General features: G+C 40.1%; 1 protein-coding gene across 1 annotated transcript in view; it reads left to right on the forward strand.

The window, feature by feature from the left end:
- The window catches only part of CPA6 (carboxypeptidase A6), a 320,090-nt gene that overhangs the window by 230,728 nt on the left and 73,889 nt on the right, over nt 1–15,473 (forward strand). Inside the window, exons 4-6 of the mRNA XM_017544873.2 lie at nt 6,012–6,126; nt 8,066–8,167; nt 10,761–10,862. Of these exons, the coding sequence (XP_017400362.1) occupies nt 6,012–6,126; nt 8,066–8,167; nt 10,761–10,862 (319 nt within the window). The remainder of the gene's footprint in view (nt 1–6,011; nt 6,127–8,065; nt 8,168–10,760; nt 10,863–15,473) is intronic.

Raw genomic sequence — 15,473 nt, forward strand, 5'->3', positions numbered from 1 at the left:
GCCTAGAGGGTGGATGAGAAGGCAGGAGTGGAAAAGGCTTTCTGCAGGAGCTGTGCCAGCCAGGCAGAAGCAGAGAGGATCACACAAGCAAAGAAAGAAGCAGCATATGAGGCAGAGTGGTTAGTGTAGGAAGTGCAACTCAGAGAGCAGAAAGAAATGATGCTGGAGAAACAGGGACTTCAGGCTGTGGGAAGTCTTATGTGCAGGGGCAGGAGCTCAGACCTTGTCTTGTAGATAGTGCTGCCCCACTGCAAAGGAGCTGCATGTAGGGGGGTAGCGTGGAGGGACTAGGAGACACTAGTCCAGGGAAGAGGGAGTGAGGCTCTGAGTTAGGTCCAGAGTAGTAGGATCATGAGGGCATTCAAAAAATATTTCAGAGCAGACTCTCCTCCTGTTGGATGGTAAGTAGGAAAGGAAGAAGTGAAAGGATGACTCCAAGTTTTCTACCTTGGGTAACTGAGTAGACAAACTTGAACAGATTTAGATATTTTGAGGATTGGTTTAAAACAATGATTAGAACAGTAAGTAGATGGGGCAGGGTAAGGTGGCTCACGCCTGTAAACCCAGACTTTGGGAGGTTAAGGCGGGTGGACCACCTGAGGTCAGGAGTTTGAGACCAGCCTGACCAACATGATGAAACCTGTCTCTATTAAAAATACAAAAATTAGCCAGGTGTGGTGGTATGCACCTGTAATCTCAGCTACTTGGGAGGCTGAGGCAGAAGAATTGCTCCAACTCAGGAGGCTGAGGTTGCAGTGAGCTGAGATAGCACCACTGCACTACAGCCTGAGTAACAGAGTGGGACCCTGTCTCAAAAAAAAAAAAAAAAAAAAAAAGAGCAAGTGAAAGAGGAGTTGAAGAAGAAAAGAAAGACTTTAGAGAAAATGAGGGATTCAGGGTACCGAGTGCTGCAGGGATATCCAGCAAGAAAAGGACCAACCAGTTTCCTTTGGATGTGGCAATGGACAGAACATTGATAACTCTAAAGGTGGATTAGAATGTTCACACTAGCAGACACAGAAATGAACAGGAGGTGAGAACACACATCAGCAGAGTCTATTCCTGTTCTTAGCAGCAAGAATAAAGGAAGTAGAGAACGAGACGTGACTGGGAGGAGACGCATAGATGATGCCTATCTGGGAGAACTGGGATTTGTTTGTGTAGGGGGAAATCTTGGTGTATTTGTAGGCTGAGAGAAGAGCCTGTAGGGAGGGAGACATTGATGATGCCAGAGATAATATGCAGAAGGAAGAGTGTCTGAACGGTAGGAAGGATACCTCATTCTCTAAAACTGAAGAGAGAAACGTGGTGGATCTACTTAAGATTGTACAGAGGAGAGTGGACACAAATAGATTACAGTCAATGGCTAAATTTCTGGATGAATGAAGAAACAAAATTATCTACCGAAAGTAAGAAAGGAGGAGTTAAAGAGTATTACCAGGAGAAAAACTGGGGTAAGAGCAAAGAGCAGTAGTTGTTGCAGAGACGAGAGTTTGTAACCCTGATACAGAGCTGAGGTTCTGTTGGATAGAACCATGGAAAGGTCAGGGTGCCAAGAAAGTTGAGGTTCTTAGTGAGATAATAGTTCAAGTATTCATCCCTAGGTCTAATATGGATTGGAAGGCAGGAGTGTCTAGGAGGGATGAGGGAATCAAATGGAAGAATCAGGGAAGATTTAGTCTTTGTATTGAAAACAATGTAGTGTTACTGAGGGCAACAAGCGGGAAGGAAAGAAGTTCTGATAAAATGTGAGTAGTTGGATGCTCAGAGTCCTAGGTAGTAGAATGTTTATGGCTGATGACAAGATCCACATGGTAGCCACACAGATTATTGAAGGGAAGTGTTACATGGAGATCTTTGAGGTTGATTCAGTCAAGAACAGGTGGCCTAAATCACCAGAGAATCATCTTGAATCTCCTTGGCTGATGGCAAGATTAGAGAAGGGAGAGAATGTACTTCTGGGGCAGGAACATGAAGGCAGAGCCAAGAGTCTGAGGAAAGCAGCAAGAGGTGGCATGATGCTGCCTAGAGGATGAGCTTTCCCTGGAAGCAAGAAGATTCATGGCATACAGAAGAATATGCTGACCTTCCTCCTTCTGCCCCGCGGCAGGCAGGTGGGGAGGGAGACTGGGAATAGAAAGCCACAGTAGACTGTGTATCCTTTAAAGAGTCAAATGTCTGATGGGGCAAGAATATGAGAAAAGAGAGTTCCCTGAAGAGACTGGAGAATGTAGGAAGTTCATTTACAAAGGAAGGTAGACTCCAGCAGGCACAGGGAAAAGCAGGTGGAGGAGAAAAAAGGGGCATCAGTGGAAGATCTAAGAGAAGTGCAGTGTGGTGACTTAATGAGATGAGATGGAGAGGGAGGGAGTGACTTACCCTTTGCTGGGAATCCTAAGACTTTGGGGTTGAGAGGCATGAGTGTAAGTGACTACTCCAACTACCCAAACTTTTTAGCAGGTTGTTATACTGTCAAATCTGGCACACAGTTTGGGGGTCCAGGAGGGCCTGGGGTGGGCTGATGGCTCTGTGGGTCAATGGTGAGGGTCTAGCCTCTCTGGAGGGCTGAGCCAAGGGGTGCCAAATGGCAGTGACATCCCTGGTCCACACAAAGACTGCCCTGCCAGAGGGATATTTACGGCTTTATTAAAGTACTGATATGCTTTTTGCAGAAAGGTATTTTATCTGTGCTTCTAGGACAGAATCACAGCTGTGCATAAAACTATTGTTCATACTGGACACATTTTAGTCATTGCTGTAGCTTTGAAGGCCTACTCTGATTTCTCTGAATGCCCGACAGGAAACAGCATGGCAATTATATCTATAGGTGCTCAGTAACCACTCACATGCTTCATTGATTACTATTCAGTAGAAAAGAATATATCAGTTACTTTAACAAGTCTCTATTTCCTGCCATTAAATATAGGTCATGTGGAACTGATACAGAATAAAATATCACACTTTATGTCACAGAGAATAAAGTCTAAAAACTGAATGTTTTAAATGAGCTGCCTCCTTCATGGAGAACAGTCATTTAGAATTATTCATTTTGTTGGTCCCAAGATAATAAGATATGAGTCAAATTCCATGAACCCAGTAGATAGAGATCATTTTAATTGACTTTTAGTATTGTAGCCTGGGGTATTTTCAAAAGATTGTCATTTACTCTGTGTAAGAATACATAAGGCATAGTTACAGTGATTTTTAAGGTGGAGATAATGTGACCCCATGTGTCTGGCCCTTGGGTGATCAATCCCCCTCTATGAAAGGATTCATTCTACCATAAAAACTTTTGGTCATTCTATAAAGTAAATACCTGCAAAAATTGGTGATGAAATTTCTGTAATCCTAGTACTTTGGGAGGCCGAGGCAGGCGGATCACCTAACGTCAGGAGTCCTAGACCAGCTTGGCCAACATGGTGAAACCCTGTCTCCACTAAAAATACAAAAATTAGCCAGGTAAGGTGGGGTACAGCTGTAATCCCAGCTACTTGGGAGGCTGAGACATGAGAATTGCTTGAACTTGGGAGGAAGAGTTGCAGTGAGCCCAGTTCACTCCACTGCACTCCAGCCTAGGTGACAGACCAAGATTCCAAATACATACATACATACGTATGTACATACACACGTACATACATACATACGCACATACGTACATACATACGCACATACATACATGCGTACATACATACATGAATTTCCCCAAAAAAAGAAATTTCTACTTTTTGAGAGGCCCTCTCCACCCAGGAAACTTTGGGGAGGTGGTTTTGTACTGAGTAATGGTATCACTCAGAAACTTTATAATAGTTCTAGTCACCATTACAGGAATATACACAACTGGGATAGGAATCATCACAGGCTGTGAAGAACTAAGAAAATACAACAGTTTACAAGGGCCATTCTGAGACTCCATTTCATAGCCTTGTCATCTGTATGCTAGTTTCTAGTCAACTACTTAACAAGGAAAATGAGACGACCTCCAATCCCATAATTATTTTTTAATTTCATTTAAGGTTGATCTCCTAGGTCCTGCATTTGGGTGCAATGTAAGTTACTGAACACAGACCTTGGTTAGTTTGCTGGGGCTGCCATAACAAAGTATCACAGACTTTAACAACTGGACGCTCAGGAGATCCTGGTATAAATTTCTGGCCTTGGCAAATCTGTCTACATTTTTCTTCCTTAGTTTCTTGGGATTGAAAAAAGTAGCCAGGAGAAATAATAGATGATTTTGGTGAGGGAAACATACTTGAAGGTTCCCTGCAGTATTGGAATACATTGACAATGTTTAACTACGACAGCCCTAATCAAACTCACATCCCTCTTGCCCATCCCAGATTCTCTCCTAACACAAGGACATTAGAACATTGACGTGGAGGTTCATTTGGCTCAAGACTTATCTTTAGCAATATCGTAAAACTCTTTAGCCCATACAGACCTAATCATCTGTAACTTCTTACTTTGAGGGTAATAAAGAAAGCACGAATACTGATGGTGTTCAGACTAACAACAACCTGCCACTCACATTTTCAGCCACTGCAAGCAGCCATTGGGGACTTAACCAAGCTTTGAACCGTCTCACCTTATCTTGATTTTTAAAATGTTTTCAATTTTAAAATCAAAAATTGAAATAAAAAAGCAGTAAGCCAATGATCAATTCCTAAGTGCTTTGTTGTAGTAGGTGCTGAGTAAATAACAAATGAGTAAATGAAAAAGAATGTCCTATACCCAGTATGACCCTATGTTAATCTACTTTCTACATAGAACAGAAAATATTTATTTAGGTGATTCAAGATAATTTTTTAATTTTTAAGAATTAATATTCAAGGCTTTAAATAACTTTCAGCCTTGATAGTTATTTAAAGAGGCCGTTATCTGTTCGTTTAATAGCACTTAAACCATTAAACGACAGGTTCTTTTGGAAAATAAAACATGAAAGCAAAGCTTTTTAGCCACCTGCCAAGCCCAGGAAAATTATTAGGGGGTTTTCTAGCATATTTAAGTAGTGCAAATGACTGAAGTGCTTTGACACTGTGTGGAACTCTAGTTACTGGAGGCTGGTGAGTATTGAGAAGACAGGCCTGTATTTATCTAACTCAGATGTCACATCAAGAACACTAATGACTCTGCCTGGAGCTGGTTCCACAAAGCCTGGAATCCCCAGCCCTGGCCTCAGCCTTTAATTTCCAAATGCATTCTCTGTAATTGGCTGAGCTTCTCTTCTCTTGACGTTCTTGATATTGGTAGGCAGTAAAATGGCTTTTTCCAGCTCTGGGTATTTCTTCATTTTCCAGTTGAGGACTGTAGCTTCTTTTCCCCTTTCCCTTTTCTCTCTGTCTTAGGTCAGGTATACTGGGTAGTGATGTGAGCACAGTCTCTCCATGACAGAAGAGATATGCTCAGGAAGAAGCAGCAGGAAAGAGAAGGTGGCAAGGGCTTGGAAGAGTAGCCTAGGCTCGGTTTTTATGAAGTCATCCTGAACTTGGAATCTCGAGACTGGAATTTGGGTTCACGTTCCAAGTTCAAATTCTGGCTCAGCACTAACCAGAAGAGTAACATTGGCAAGCTCTTAACCCTTTCGAGACTCAATTTCCCCACTTTAAAAATACCAATAACAAGAGAATCTACCACATAGACCATAGGGCTATTAACTAAGATTATGTACATAAAATACATAGCACAGTGCCTGGCTGCTGGTAAGTAGCACTCAATAAATCTAAGTGCTCATAGCCATCATTCAGTTGTTGCAGCTGCAAACCAATAGTAGCTATTGTTACTACTACTGTCACTTGAGGACATCTGCCTATAATTTTACACTTTAAATTCATTACACCACTTATTTAACAGTTTTCATTTCCTGAAAAATAACATTTTCCCAACATTTTGTATTTTTAGAAATATTAATGGTCATGGTCTTTCTTTACATAGATGCATATGATTTTCTTTGGTTGTTGCCTGATTTTTGCAATATCTCAATTTACTTTTCATCATATCTGTCATTCCAAATCCAGGGTTCTCATAGAAGATCTTCAGAAAACACTGGAGAAGGGAAGCCACTCACAAACCCAGAGAAACCGAAGATCCCTCTCTGGATATAATTATGAAGTTTATCACTCCTTAGAAGAAGTATGTAATCAAAAGAGCTTTTCCTGATTTTTTTTTTACAAAGACACCTTTATCATTTAGGCCTAAGGGAGAAAATGATATGCTTTATGCTTCTGGGGAAGAAGCATAAAGACAGAGAAGGGACTATGTGAAGAACACGTGTGGCTTTTACATGGCCACGGTACCTTATCTCTTCTGTTAAACTTTTGATGGTATATAAGAAGTACCAAAATAATTTTAATTTCACTTGCTTTACCTAGATCACTTTTACAAAGGACATATGAAGTGCAATGGAAGAGTGTGGAAATGTTGCTATAATTATAGTTATAATGGCCTTCGCTGAGAAGCCAAGAAATGTAGAACTAGCCAGAGTTTGAGGAAATGCTGAGTAGAGTGGACCTCACTTGCACCCTCTGAAAAGTTGAGACCTCTCAAAGACAAAGCTCCATTTGTGGCACCTCTGCACCTTTGACCATGCTTTTTCATCCTACCTGGAGAACTGACAGCCACCTCCTCCTCACTGCCACATCCTTTACTATTCACCTGGATAGCTTGTTGTTCTGCAAATCTCAGCTTAAGCAAAAAGGTAGCTGTTCCTGTTCTCCCAGATTGGAGACTGGAGATTCTCCCCTCCTCCACCAACACCTCATGAATTACATGTCCCCATAGCACAGGGATGTGATACCTATCACAATTTTCAATTATGTAATCATGTGATTATTTGATTAATGCCTTTCTCCCCTAATAAGCTACGCGTTCCATGAGGGCAGGCCATTTCTTTCTTATTCACCACTGTAACCCCAGTAGCAGGCAAATAGAGACCTCCAAATACATAGCTATTGACAGAGGAGTAAATGAATGAGTCATACATTTTCCATGTTTCCCCTGAATTGAAAGAATGCTAGACATAAAATAAATGAGATGCTGCTCTATGCGTAAGATTGTTTTTGGTTCTTTTGATGACAACTCTCCTTTCAAAATTATCTTGACATATTTCATGTCTCAACATGTTTTGGAAGCTTCAAATTAGAAGCAATAGAAAGGTTTTACATAACTTTGCACACAGAAGTACTGTTAACATGCACTAGAAAAAAGTCAAATTTTACAAATAGAGATATGTGTAATGTATGTGTCTATACACACACACACACACACACACACACACACACACACACACCCTTCTGATTAGTTTAACTATGAATAGAAATAAAATAATATATAGGTACTTTTCTGAATACATTTAGCTATTTTTTTCAGCACTGATCCTTTTATACCATAAAATGGTAGGATACTTTCATGTTATTTCTTTACTCTCCATAGAGCTTTTAAGTCAGGAATGAAGCACCTTATTCATTCAAATATATCTTTTCCTGATGACAGATAAATGCATATGAATGGATCAATGCAAATGTATCCCTATCACTGGAGAAATTATTCAGAGTATGCCCTCTGATGTATGCTCAGTAAAAGAACTTTTAAATAAAAAAGATATGCCTTTTTCTTAGCATCTTCTGTTCAGTGGCAAATTGTAATATATGGAACTTTAAGAAACACTTTCAAGTAGTTTGGACAGCTTTCCTAAAGTTGATTTATTTCTTTACCTCTTAAAAACGTGGAAAATATACATAAATTCTAATTTTCAAAAAGAAACCAGAACACATCAGTTTTTTTATAAAAATCTATTACCACTATACTAATGATATATGATAATAGAAGGCATGCTTTAATGGAAGAACAATATAAAGACATAAGCTGCTATCTGTAAAGGCAGAAAATTAAATGTAATTTTAAGTATCCCAAAAAAAATTAAAAACAGAAAGTGTGTTTTTTGTTCAATTATATATTCCATGTACGCTCCTTGAATTCTGAGACCTACTGTTGTCTTTTTGTTTCCTTTTGTTCTCTAAAAGCTCCATTACTGTGAGAGAGTCTGACAAGGTTTTTATTTATTTGCTCTTAGATTCAAAGTTGGATGCATCATCTGAACAAAACTCACTCAGGCCTCATTCACATGTTCTCTATTGGAAAATCATTTGAGGGAAGATCTCTTTTTATTTTAAAGGTAAAAATAAGCAATTGCTATGTAAATATATAATGTTTACCAAATATTCATCTTTTTCAACTTTGACTTATGGGGGAAAATAAATGAAATGATCTTTTATAGAGTCTCATATTTAACATCATCTGATCTCAGAAATATTTTCCCTTAGGTTTCTGAGCCATATTTCATTTTTGCCATTGAATATTCCAGAGAATACTGTTGCTAACATTTTCAGTTATTGATGTGAAGTATTTGTGAATTGGTGGTGGTTAAAATGAACCAATGCAAAACTATGTAAATGTGTAAGAGGCTGATATGGTTTGGTTCTGTGTCCCCACCCAAATCTCACATCAAATTGTAATTTCTAATGTGGTGGGAAGATCTGGTGGGAGGTGATTGAATCATGAGGGCAGATTTCCCCTTTGCTGTCCTTGTGATAGTGAGTGAGATCTGGTTGTTTAAAAGTGTGTAGCACTTCCCCCTTCATTCTCTTCCTCCTGCTCCACCATGTGAGATGTACCTCCTTCCTCTCCGCTTTCCACCATGACTGTATGTTTCCTGAGGCCTCCTCAGCCATGCTTCCTGTACAGCCTACAGAACTGTGAGCCAATTAAACCTCTTTTCTTTATACTACCCAGTTTCAGGTAGTTCTTTACAGCAATATGAGAACTGACTAATACAGAAGCTATGCATTATTCCCAATCATCTCTTGACCCTGCATTCTCTTCTGTCTACTGACTTATAGCTCTTCATTCTTTCTCAGCCAAACTTCTAAAAAGACTTACCTCTGGTCACCATTTCTACTTCTTCTCCTACCATTTAGACTTTGACTCACCAGCCTTTGCCCCCACAATTCTTCTAAAACTTCTTTCCAAGGTCAGCAACCACTCCTAGTTGATTCTCCTCCTGTCTCTCTGACCACCTGGGTCTCATTCACTGGCTCCTCTCCCCTTATCCTTTCCTTAGGTTCAGGTAATTTCTAAGACTCTATCCTCAGCCCTACTTTCATGCCACAAACACTCTCTAGATAGCCACATCTAGCCCATAATTTCAACAATCATCCCAGACCTCTGTATCCATTGCATTCTGCCCTCTGGAATCTTAAATTCACCCACCATTGCCTACTTGACACTCTTCTCTTGATATTCAGAAAAGCACCTCAGATTCAGAATGGTATCCCTCTCCTCCCAATTCAGAAACATGGGGCATCATCTTAAATTCCTATCCTTTAATCATTCACTTTACCACCAAAAGCTGACCATTTTGTCTTCTGAATATTTCAGATCTACCCCAGTTGCTTCTCTTGTCCTCATAGCTGTTATCCTAACTTCTCTCTGTATCTGTTCTCCCCGGACTATTGCAGTAGTGGCCTCAGTACCGAGCCTCCTTCAAGCCCCCATTCTTGACCCTCTCATGCTCTAATCCATCCTCCACACTGTTGTCAATGTGACCCCTCAAATATGAGCATATACACAACAGACACACACACACACACACATACACACACACAGCCCCCCCCCCATAGAATACAAGAGGAAGTCTCATCTCTTTTACTTAGTATCCAGGGACTCCACATTGAGGTTCATCTGCTGTTCCTCAAACTGCAGGCACAGTTCCCCCAATATGGTTTCCTCAGATTGTCTTCCAGGCTTGAGATGCCTTCCTCCAACTCATCTGCCAGACAAGCTTTATGTCTTGCTGAAGTACTCAAGTGCTCCTCTTCTGAGAAGCTATCTTTTATTACTTAGGAAAATTCTATATAACACTCTAATGTTCCCATGGTAACTTACGGATATTCACATCATAATGGTTGATTGATTGCTTACATGTTTTCCCTCCCCACTAGTGTATAAATTCCTTGTCTTTTCATATTTGAATCTCCAGTGCTGGGCAACAATGTCTAACATTAAAAAGGATTTCCTGAAATATTCATGGAGTGAATTAATGAATGAATGAAAATTAGATCCCCTATGATTATAATGTCAGGAGCTCCTATTGATTTGTCAGTTAGCAACCAGGTTAAAAGTAATATTGATATAGTAGGAGTGTAAAGAAAAATCTGTCACTTGATTCTACAAATCATTTTATGTTTTCATTTTGTGGTATAATAAAATTTGACTTTTTCCACCTATAAAATATAGCTATTCTTTAAGAAATATTTCTTGGGATAGAGAGAGAAAGGGGATGAGGGAGGACTCAGCTTTTTACTTAACCGTCACATACTATATTACAAGGAAGAAGCAGGCTGAGGCAGGAGAATTACAAGAGACCAGGAGTTCAAGACCAGCCTTGGCAACATAGCAAGAAGTCATCTCTTAAAAATTAATTAATTAATTAAAATACAATTTTTAAAAATAAAGAAGGAACCTAGTTTAGGGATTTTCCTTTTTCTTTTGTGCTTTCTAGTTCTTTGATTATAATTAGGGGCAATAAATGTATTGTTTCTGCATAAACAAGCCTGGACTTTTGAAATAGTAGGAACTCCCTTTATCCTTTTTATGCATTACCTAATGAACCACACTACAGTGAAGAATTATGCTGAAACCTTATTAAATTATGCTGGTCAGTGAATCTAAAAGCCTGTGTTGGTTACTATGAATGCTCTTGTTTTCAGCTGGGCAGACGATCACGACTCAAAAGAGCTGTTTGGATAGACTGTGGTATTCATGCAAGAGAATGGATCAGTCCTGCCTTTTGTCAGTGGTTTGTAAAAGAAGTAAGTTAAACCCTTTATACAATGTCCATTTCAGCTAGTCAGTGCTTCCCTGTGTTTTTATTCTGCTTGACAATAAAGTGGGAATTTGAAACCAATGATACCTGATTGAATAACAGTAACACCTTGATTCCATGGGCTTCTTTCATGTTTATGAAGATCTCTTACAACCCTGCTTCAGCTTATCCTCACCTGTGCCCTTGGAAGTGGGAATTGGCAGCTCTCATTACAAAGAAAGAACCCGAAGTTCAGAGCCTTTTTGAATTTGTGGCAAATTAGGAAAGAACCTAGCAATGGATATATGGCACAACTAAAAACCCAATCTGTGGTGTTCCAAAATAATTTCTTACAAGATATCCAGCTCAGAAAGTGCTACACTACTTGACTTCCCCCTCACAATCATTTCACATAGGCTCTAACAATAAAGAGGTGAACGAGAGATTGCTTGGGCCCTCCTGCTATAGGTCTGTAATGTAGATAGCAGAAGACCTTTAGCATCTGTGGATTTAACATTCTTAGTTTCAGTTATTTTTCAGTAACCCTAATCATTGATGACTCATAGCGATTTCTCATTTTCTGAATGTTTCATTTGAGTCACAAGCCCTCTGAACTTGTGTGTTTAGTGGGCCCCTATCCCAAGAGTGGGCCAGCCTTTTGTACCAACACTTTCATATGTTCTGATACTTTTCTATTTATTGTCAAGAATGTAATACATTTTATGGTTTTGTTTAACCTTGACTTTTACTTTTGGGGGCTGAGGGGTGGGAAACTTAGAAACCAACCACTAACACTGGTAATGAAAGTGAAAGTCAAAGGATATGAAGGGCTTAGCCACAAAATAGCTCGACAAATATTTTTAGCCCTGTACTTATAGAAAACCATTAAAGACACAAAGGATATTTAAATATGTCAGTTATATTTTACTATGTTTTATGGGGAAATTATGTGCTTTAGTGAAATTTGTAACTTTGACAACTCTACCAGGTCTTAGGAATTATACCTCACAAATGTCAAGAATGTACTAAATTTACAAAATGTCTCTCTGCCACTACCAAAACCACAAACGTATGCTTAATCTTATGAATATTGAATAATAAAATTTTCTACATATTCCTACTCAGTTTATTAATTTGCATTATCTTAAAACATTATTTCATCCTGCTAGAACAAATGCAAAAACTAATAAGAAATTAACTCTACTATGTTGCATCGAATACCCAATGTATACATAGCAACATGTTGTCTGCTGTTTCAGGTTTAAAAATAAAAGATAGAAATAGTTAAGTATTTGCACTTAGCTATTCCAGCTAAAGTTTTCCCTCACTCCCAACATATGCAACCTTTTCTTTACAATATCTAAATTTACGTTGTCTATATGGTTATCATCTTATTCCTATACAAACTCCAACAAGAGAAACCCCGTCCATCTTGTTCACTGTTAAATCCCCAACATATAGAACACCTGGCACTTAATAGTGTTCAAATATTTGTTAATGCACTGAAATGATGAGAAGTCAGTGGTAATGATGTGGAAAGATTTCTGGATGATGACTTGTCAAATCATCTCACAGGATAAGAATGGTTCCATCTGGATTTCTGTAATACACAACCTGTAGAGTCATATACAGCAGCACTGTAACCTGGGCTAAATTTCCAAGGAAGAGAAGGAGTGTACCCACAGGAAAAGGAAGAGGCACGTGCAATGACTGTCTACTGAGGGCAGCTGATTTTGGAGCAAGAACAAGAAGCAACAATTGAGATTAGGCTCCATTTCCACCAATATATCATTGGGAGGAGAGGTCTTCCTCTCCATCCTCCTCCCTCTTGTACAGGGCCATCATGTGTGCAGATGAGTGAGGCCATTCTGTGCCTCTGCTACCCTCCCCACGCCTCTTTTACTGCCCCGGATTATGGCTGTCATTTCCTTCTCCACTTCACCACTACGTTTTTTTGTCTGACCATGGAAGCAACCAGAAATAGAACAAAGGAGGCCTAGAGGTTATTCACCCCAATGTCACAGTCAAGGCGTCAGCTGGAGCCCCAGGCATGAGGATATGTGGCTTCAGTGGGGGAGGATGTGCTTCCAAGCTCACTCACATGGTTGTTGGTAAGCCTTAGGTCCCCGCTGGCTATGGGCCAGAGACATCAGCTCCTTGTCACATAAGCTTCTCCCTAGGCCAGCTGAAAACATGGCACCTAGCTTCCCTCAAAGCAGGTGAAAGAGAAAGCAAGAGAAAACAGGCCCCAGATGGAAACCACAGTTCTTTTGTAACGTAGTCTTGGAAGTGACCTAATATCACTTTTGCCATATTTTCTTCATTAAAAGTGAATCACTTGGTCTAGCCCATACTCAAGAGGAAGGAATTATGCAGGGCACAAATACTAAGAAGCAGGAATCGTTGGGGATCACATTAAAGGCTGCCTACTACTCCTCGATGGGATTTCCCCCATAACCACGTATATCCTTATGCATATGTGAACTGGAAGAAAATTTATCAGCCCTTCTGGGATCCTGACAGAGCTTCAGATTGCATACGTGTTATGTGCACACAGTTGGAAGTCAGGCAACCCTGCGTGGATGTCAGGGTAATGTCACCTCTGCCACTTACTGTCTGTGTTACCTTGGTGTCAGGTCACTTAACCTTTCTGAGCCTCAGCAAAATGGGGATGATAGTATGTGACACATTGGGTTATTGGGAGGATTAAACAGTATAATGCATGTGTTCTCACTCATAAGTGGGAGTTGAACAATGAGAAGACATGGGCACAGAGAGAGTAACATCACACACCCAGGCCTATTGGGGGTGGGGGAAAAGGGTGGGAGAGCATTAGGACAAATACCTAATGCATGAAGGACTTAAAACCTAGATGATGAGTTGATAGGTGCAGCAAAACACCAGGGCACATGTATGCCTATGTAACAAGCCTGCATGTTCAGCACATGTATCCCAGAACTTAAAGTAAAAATAATATAATAATAATACATGCAAAAGACTTAACAGCATGTTTGGCATATAATAAACACTTAATAAACTCAATTATTACTATTATATCAGCAATCTGGTATTTTTAAATAAATAATGGAAAGGGAACCATTAAAAAATATCAAGCCAGGTGTGGTAGCTCACACCTGTAATCCCAGCACTTGGAGAGGTGGAGGCAGGAGGATCACTTGAGCCCAGAAGTTTGAGATCAGCCTGGGCAACATAGTGAGACCCTGTCTCTACAAAAAGAATTTTTTTTAATTAGCTGGGTGTAGTGGTGCATGCCTGCAGTCCCAGCTACTCCAGAGGCTGAGGAGGGAGGATCTGTTGAACTCAGGAGGTAAAGACTGCAGTCAGCTGTGATGATGCCACTGCACTCCAGCCTGGGCAACAGAATGAGACTCTCTCTCAATAAATAAATAAAAAGACTCTGGGAGGCTGAGGTGGGTGGGTCACTTGAAGTCAGGAGTTCAAGACCACCCTGCCCAACATGGTGAAACCCTGTCTCTACTAAAACTAGCCAGGCATGGTGGCACACAGTTGTAGTTCCAGCTACTCAGGAGGCTGAGGCAGGAGAATTGCTTGAACCTAGCAGACAGAGGTGGCAGTGAGCAGAGATCATGCCACTATACTCCAGCCTAGGCAACAGAGCAAGACTCCATCTCAAAAATAAACAGGGAAATAGAAATGAAAATCAGCAAGGATATAAAGGAACTCAACAACACTATCAACCAACAGGAACTAATAGCCTGTACCTAACAGCAGAATATACATTCTTTTCAAGTACCTATGGAACATATACTAAAATATACCATATCCTCTTCAAAAACATAGACCTCAACAAGTGCAAAATAATTGAAATCATAAGGTGTGTTCTGTAACCACAATGAAATCAAACTAGTAATTGATTTCAGAACAATAATAGGAAAATCTCTAAACACTTGGAAATTAAACACATTTCTAAATGATCCATGAGTCAAAAATAAAATCTCAAGAGAGGCTTTGAAAATACCTTGGACTGGATAAAAATGAAAACACAACATATCATTTGTGGAAACAATATAAATAAGAACAGACATCAATGAAATTGAAAACAAAGTTATTAGAGAAAATCAACAAAACAAAAAGCTGGTTGGAGTACAGTAGCATGATTATGGCTCACTGCAGCTTTGATTTTCCAGGCCCGAGAAATCTTCTAACTGCAGTCTCCAGATTAGTTGGGACCATAATTGTGTGCCACCACTTCAGGCTAATTTTTTTTAATTATTTTTTGTGAGACAGTATCTCCCTATGTTGCCCAAGCTTATCACAAACTCCTAGGCTCAATTCCCACGTCAGCCTCCCAAAGTGCTGGGATCATAGGCATGAGCCATGTACCTGCCCTGAGTCTCTTGAAAGATAAAATTGAGGCTGGGCACAGTGGCTCACGCCTATAATCCCAGCACTTTGGGAGGCCGAGGCAGGTGGATCATGAGGTCAAGAGATCAAGACCATCCTGGTCAACATGGTGAAACCCCGTCTATACTAAAAATACAAAAAAATTAGCTGGGCATGGTGGTGCATGCCTGTAGTCCCAGCTACTTGGGAGGCTGAGGCAGGAGAATTGCTTGAACCCAGGAGGCAGAGGTTG

This window comes from Cebus imitator, unplaced genomic scaffold (genome assembly GCF_001604975.1).
Source record: "Cebus imitator isolate Cc_AM_T3 unplaced genomic scaffold, Cebus_imitator-1.0 Scaffold9, whole genome shotgun sequence".
NCBI lineage: Eukaryota > Metazoa > Chordata > Mammalia > Primates > Cebidae > Cebus > Cebus imitator.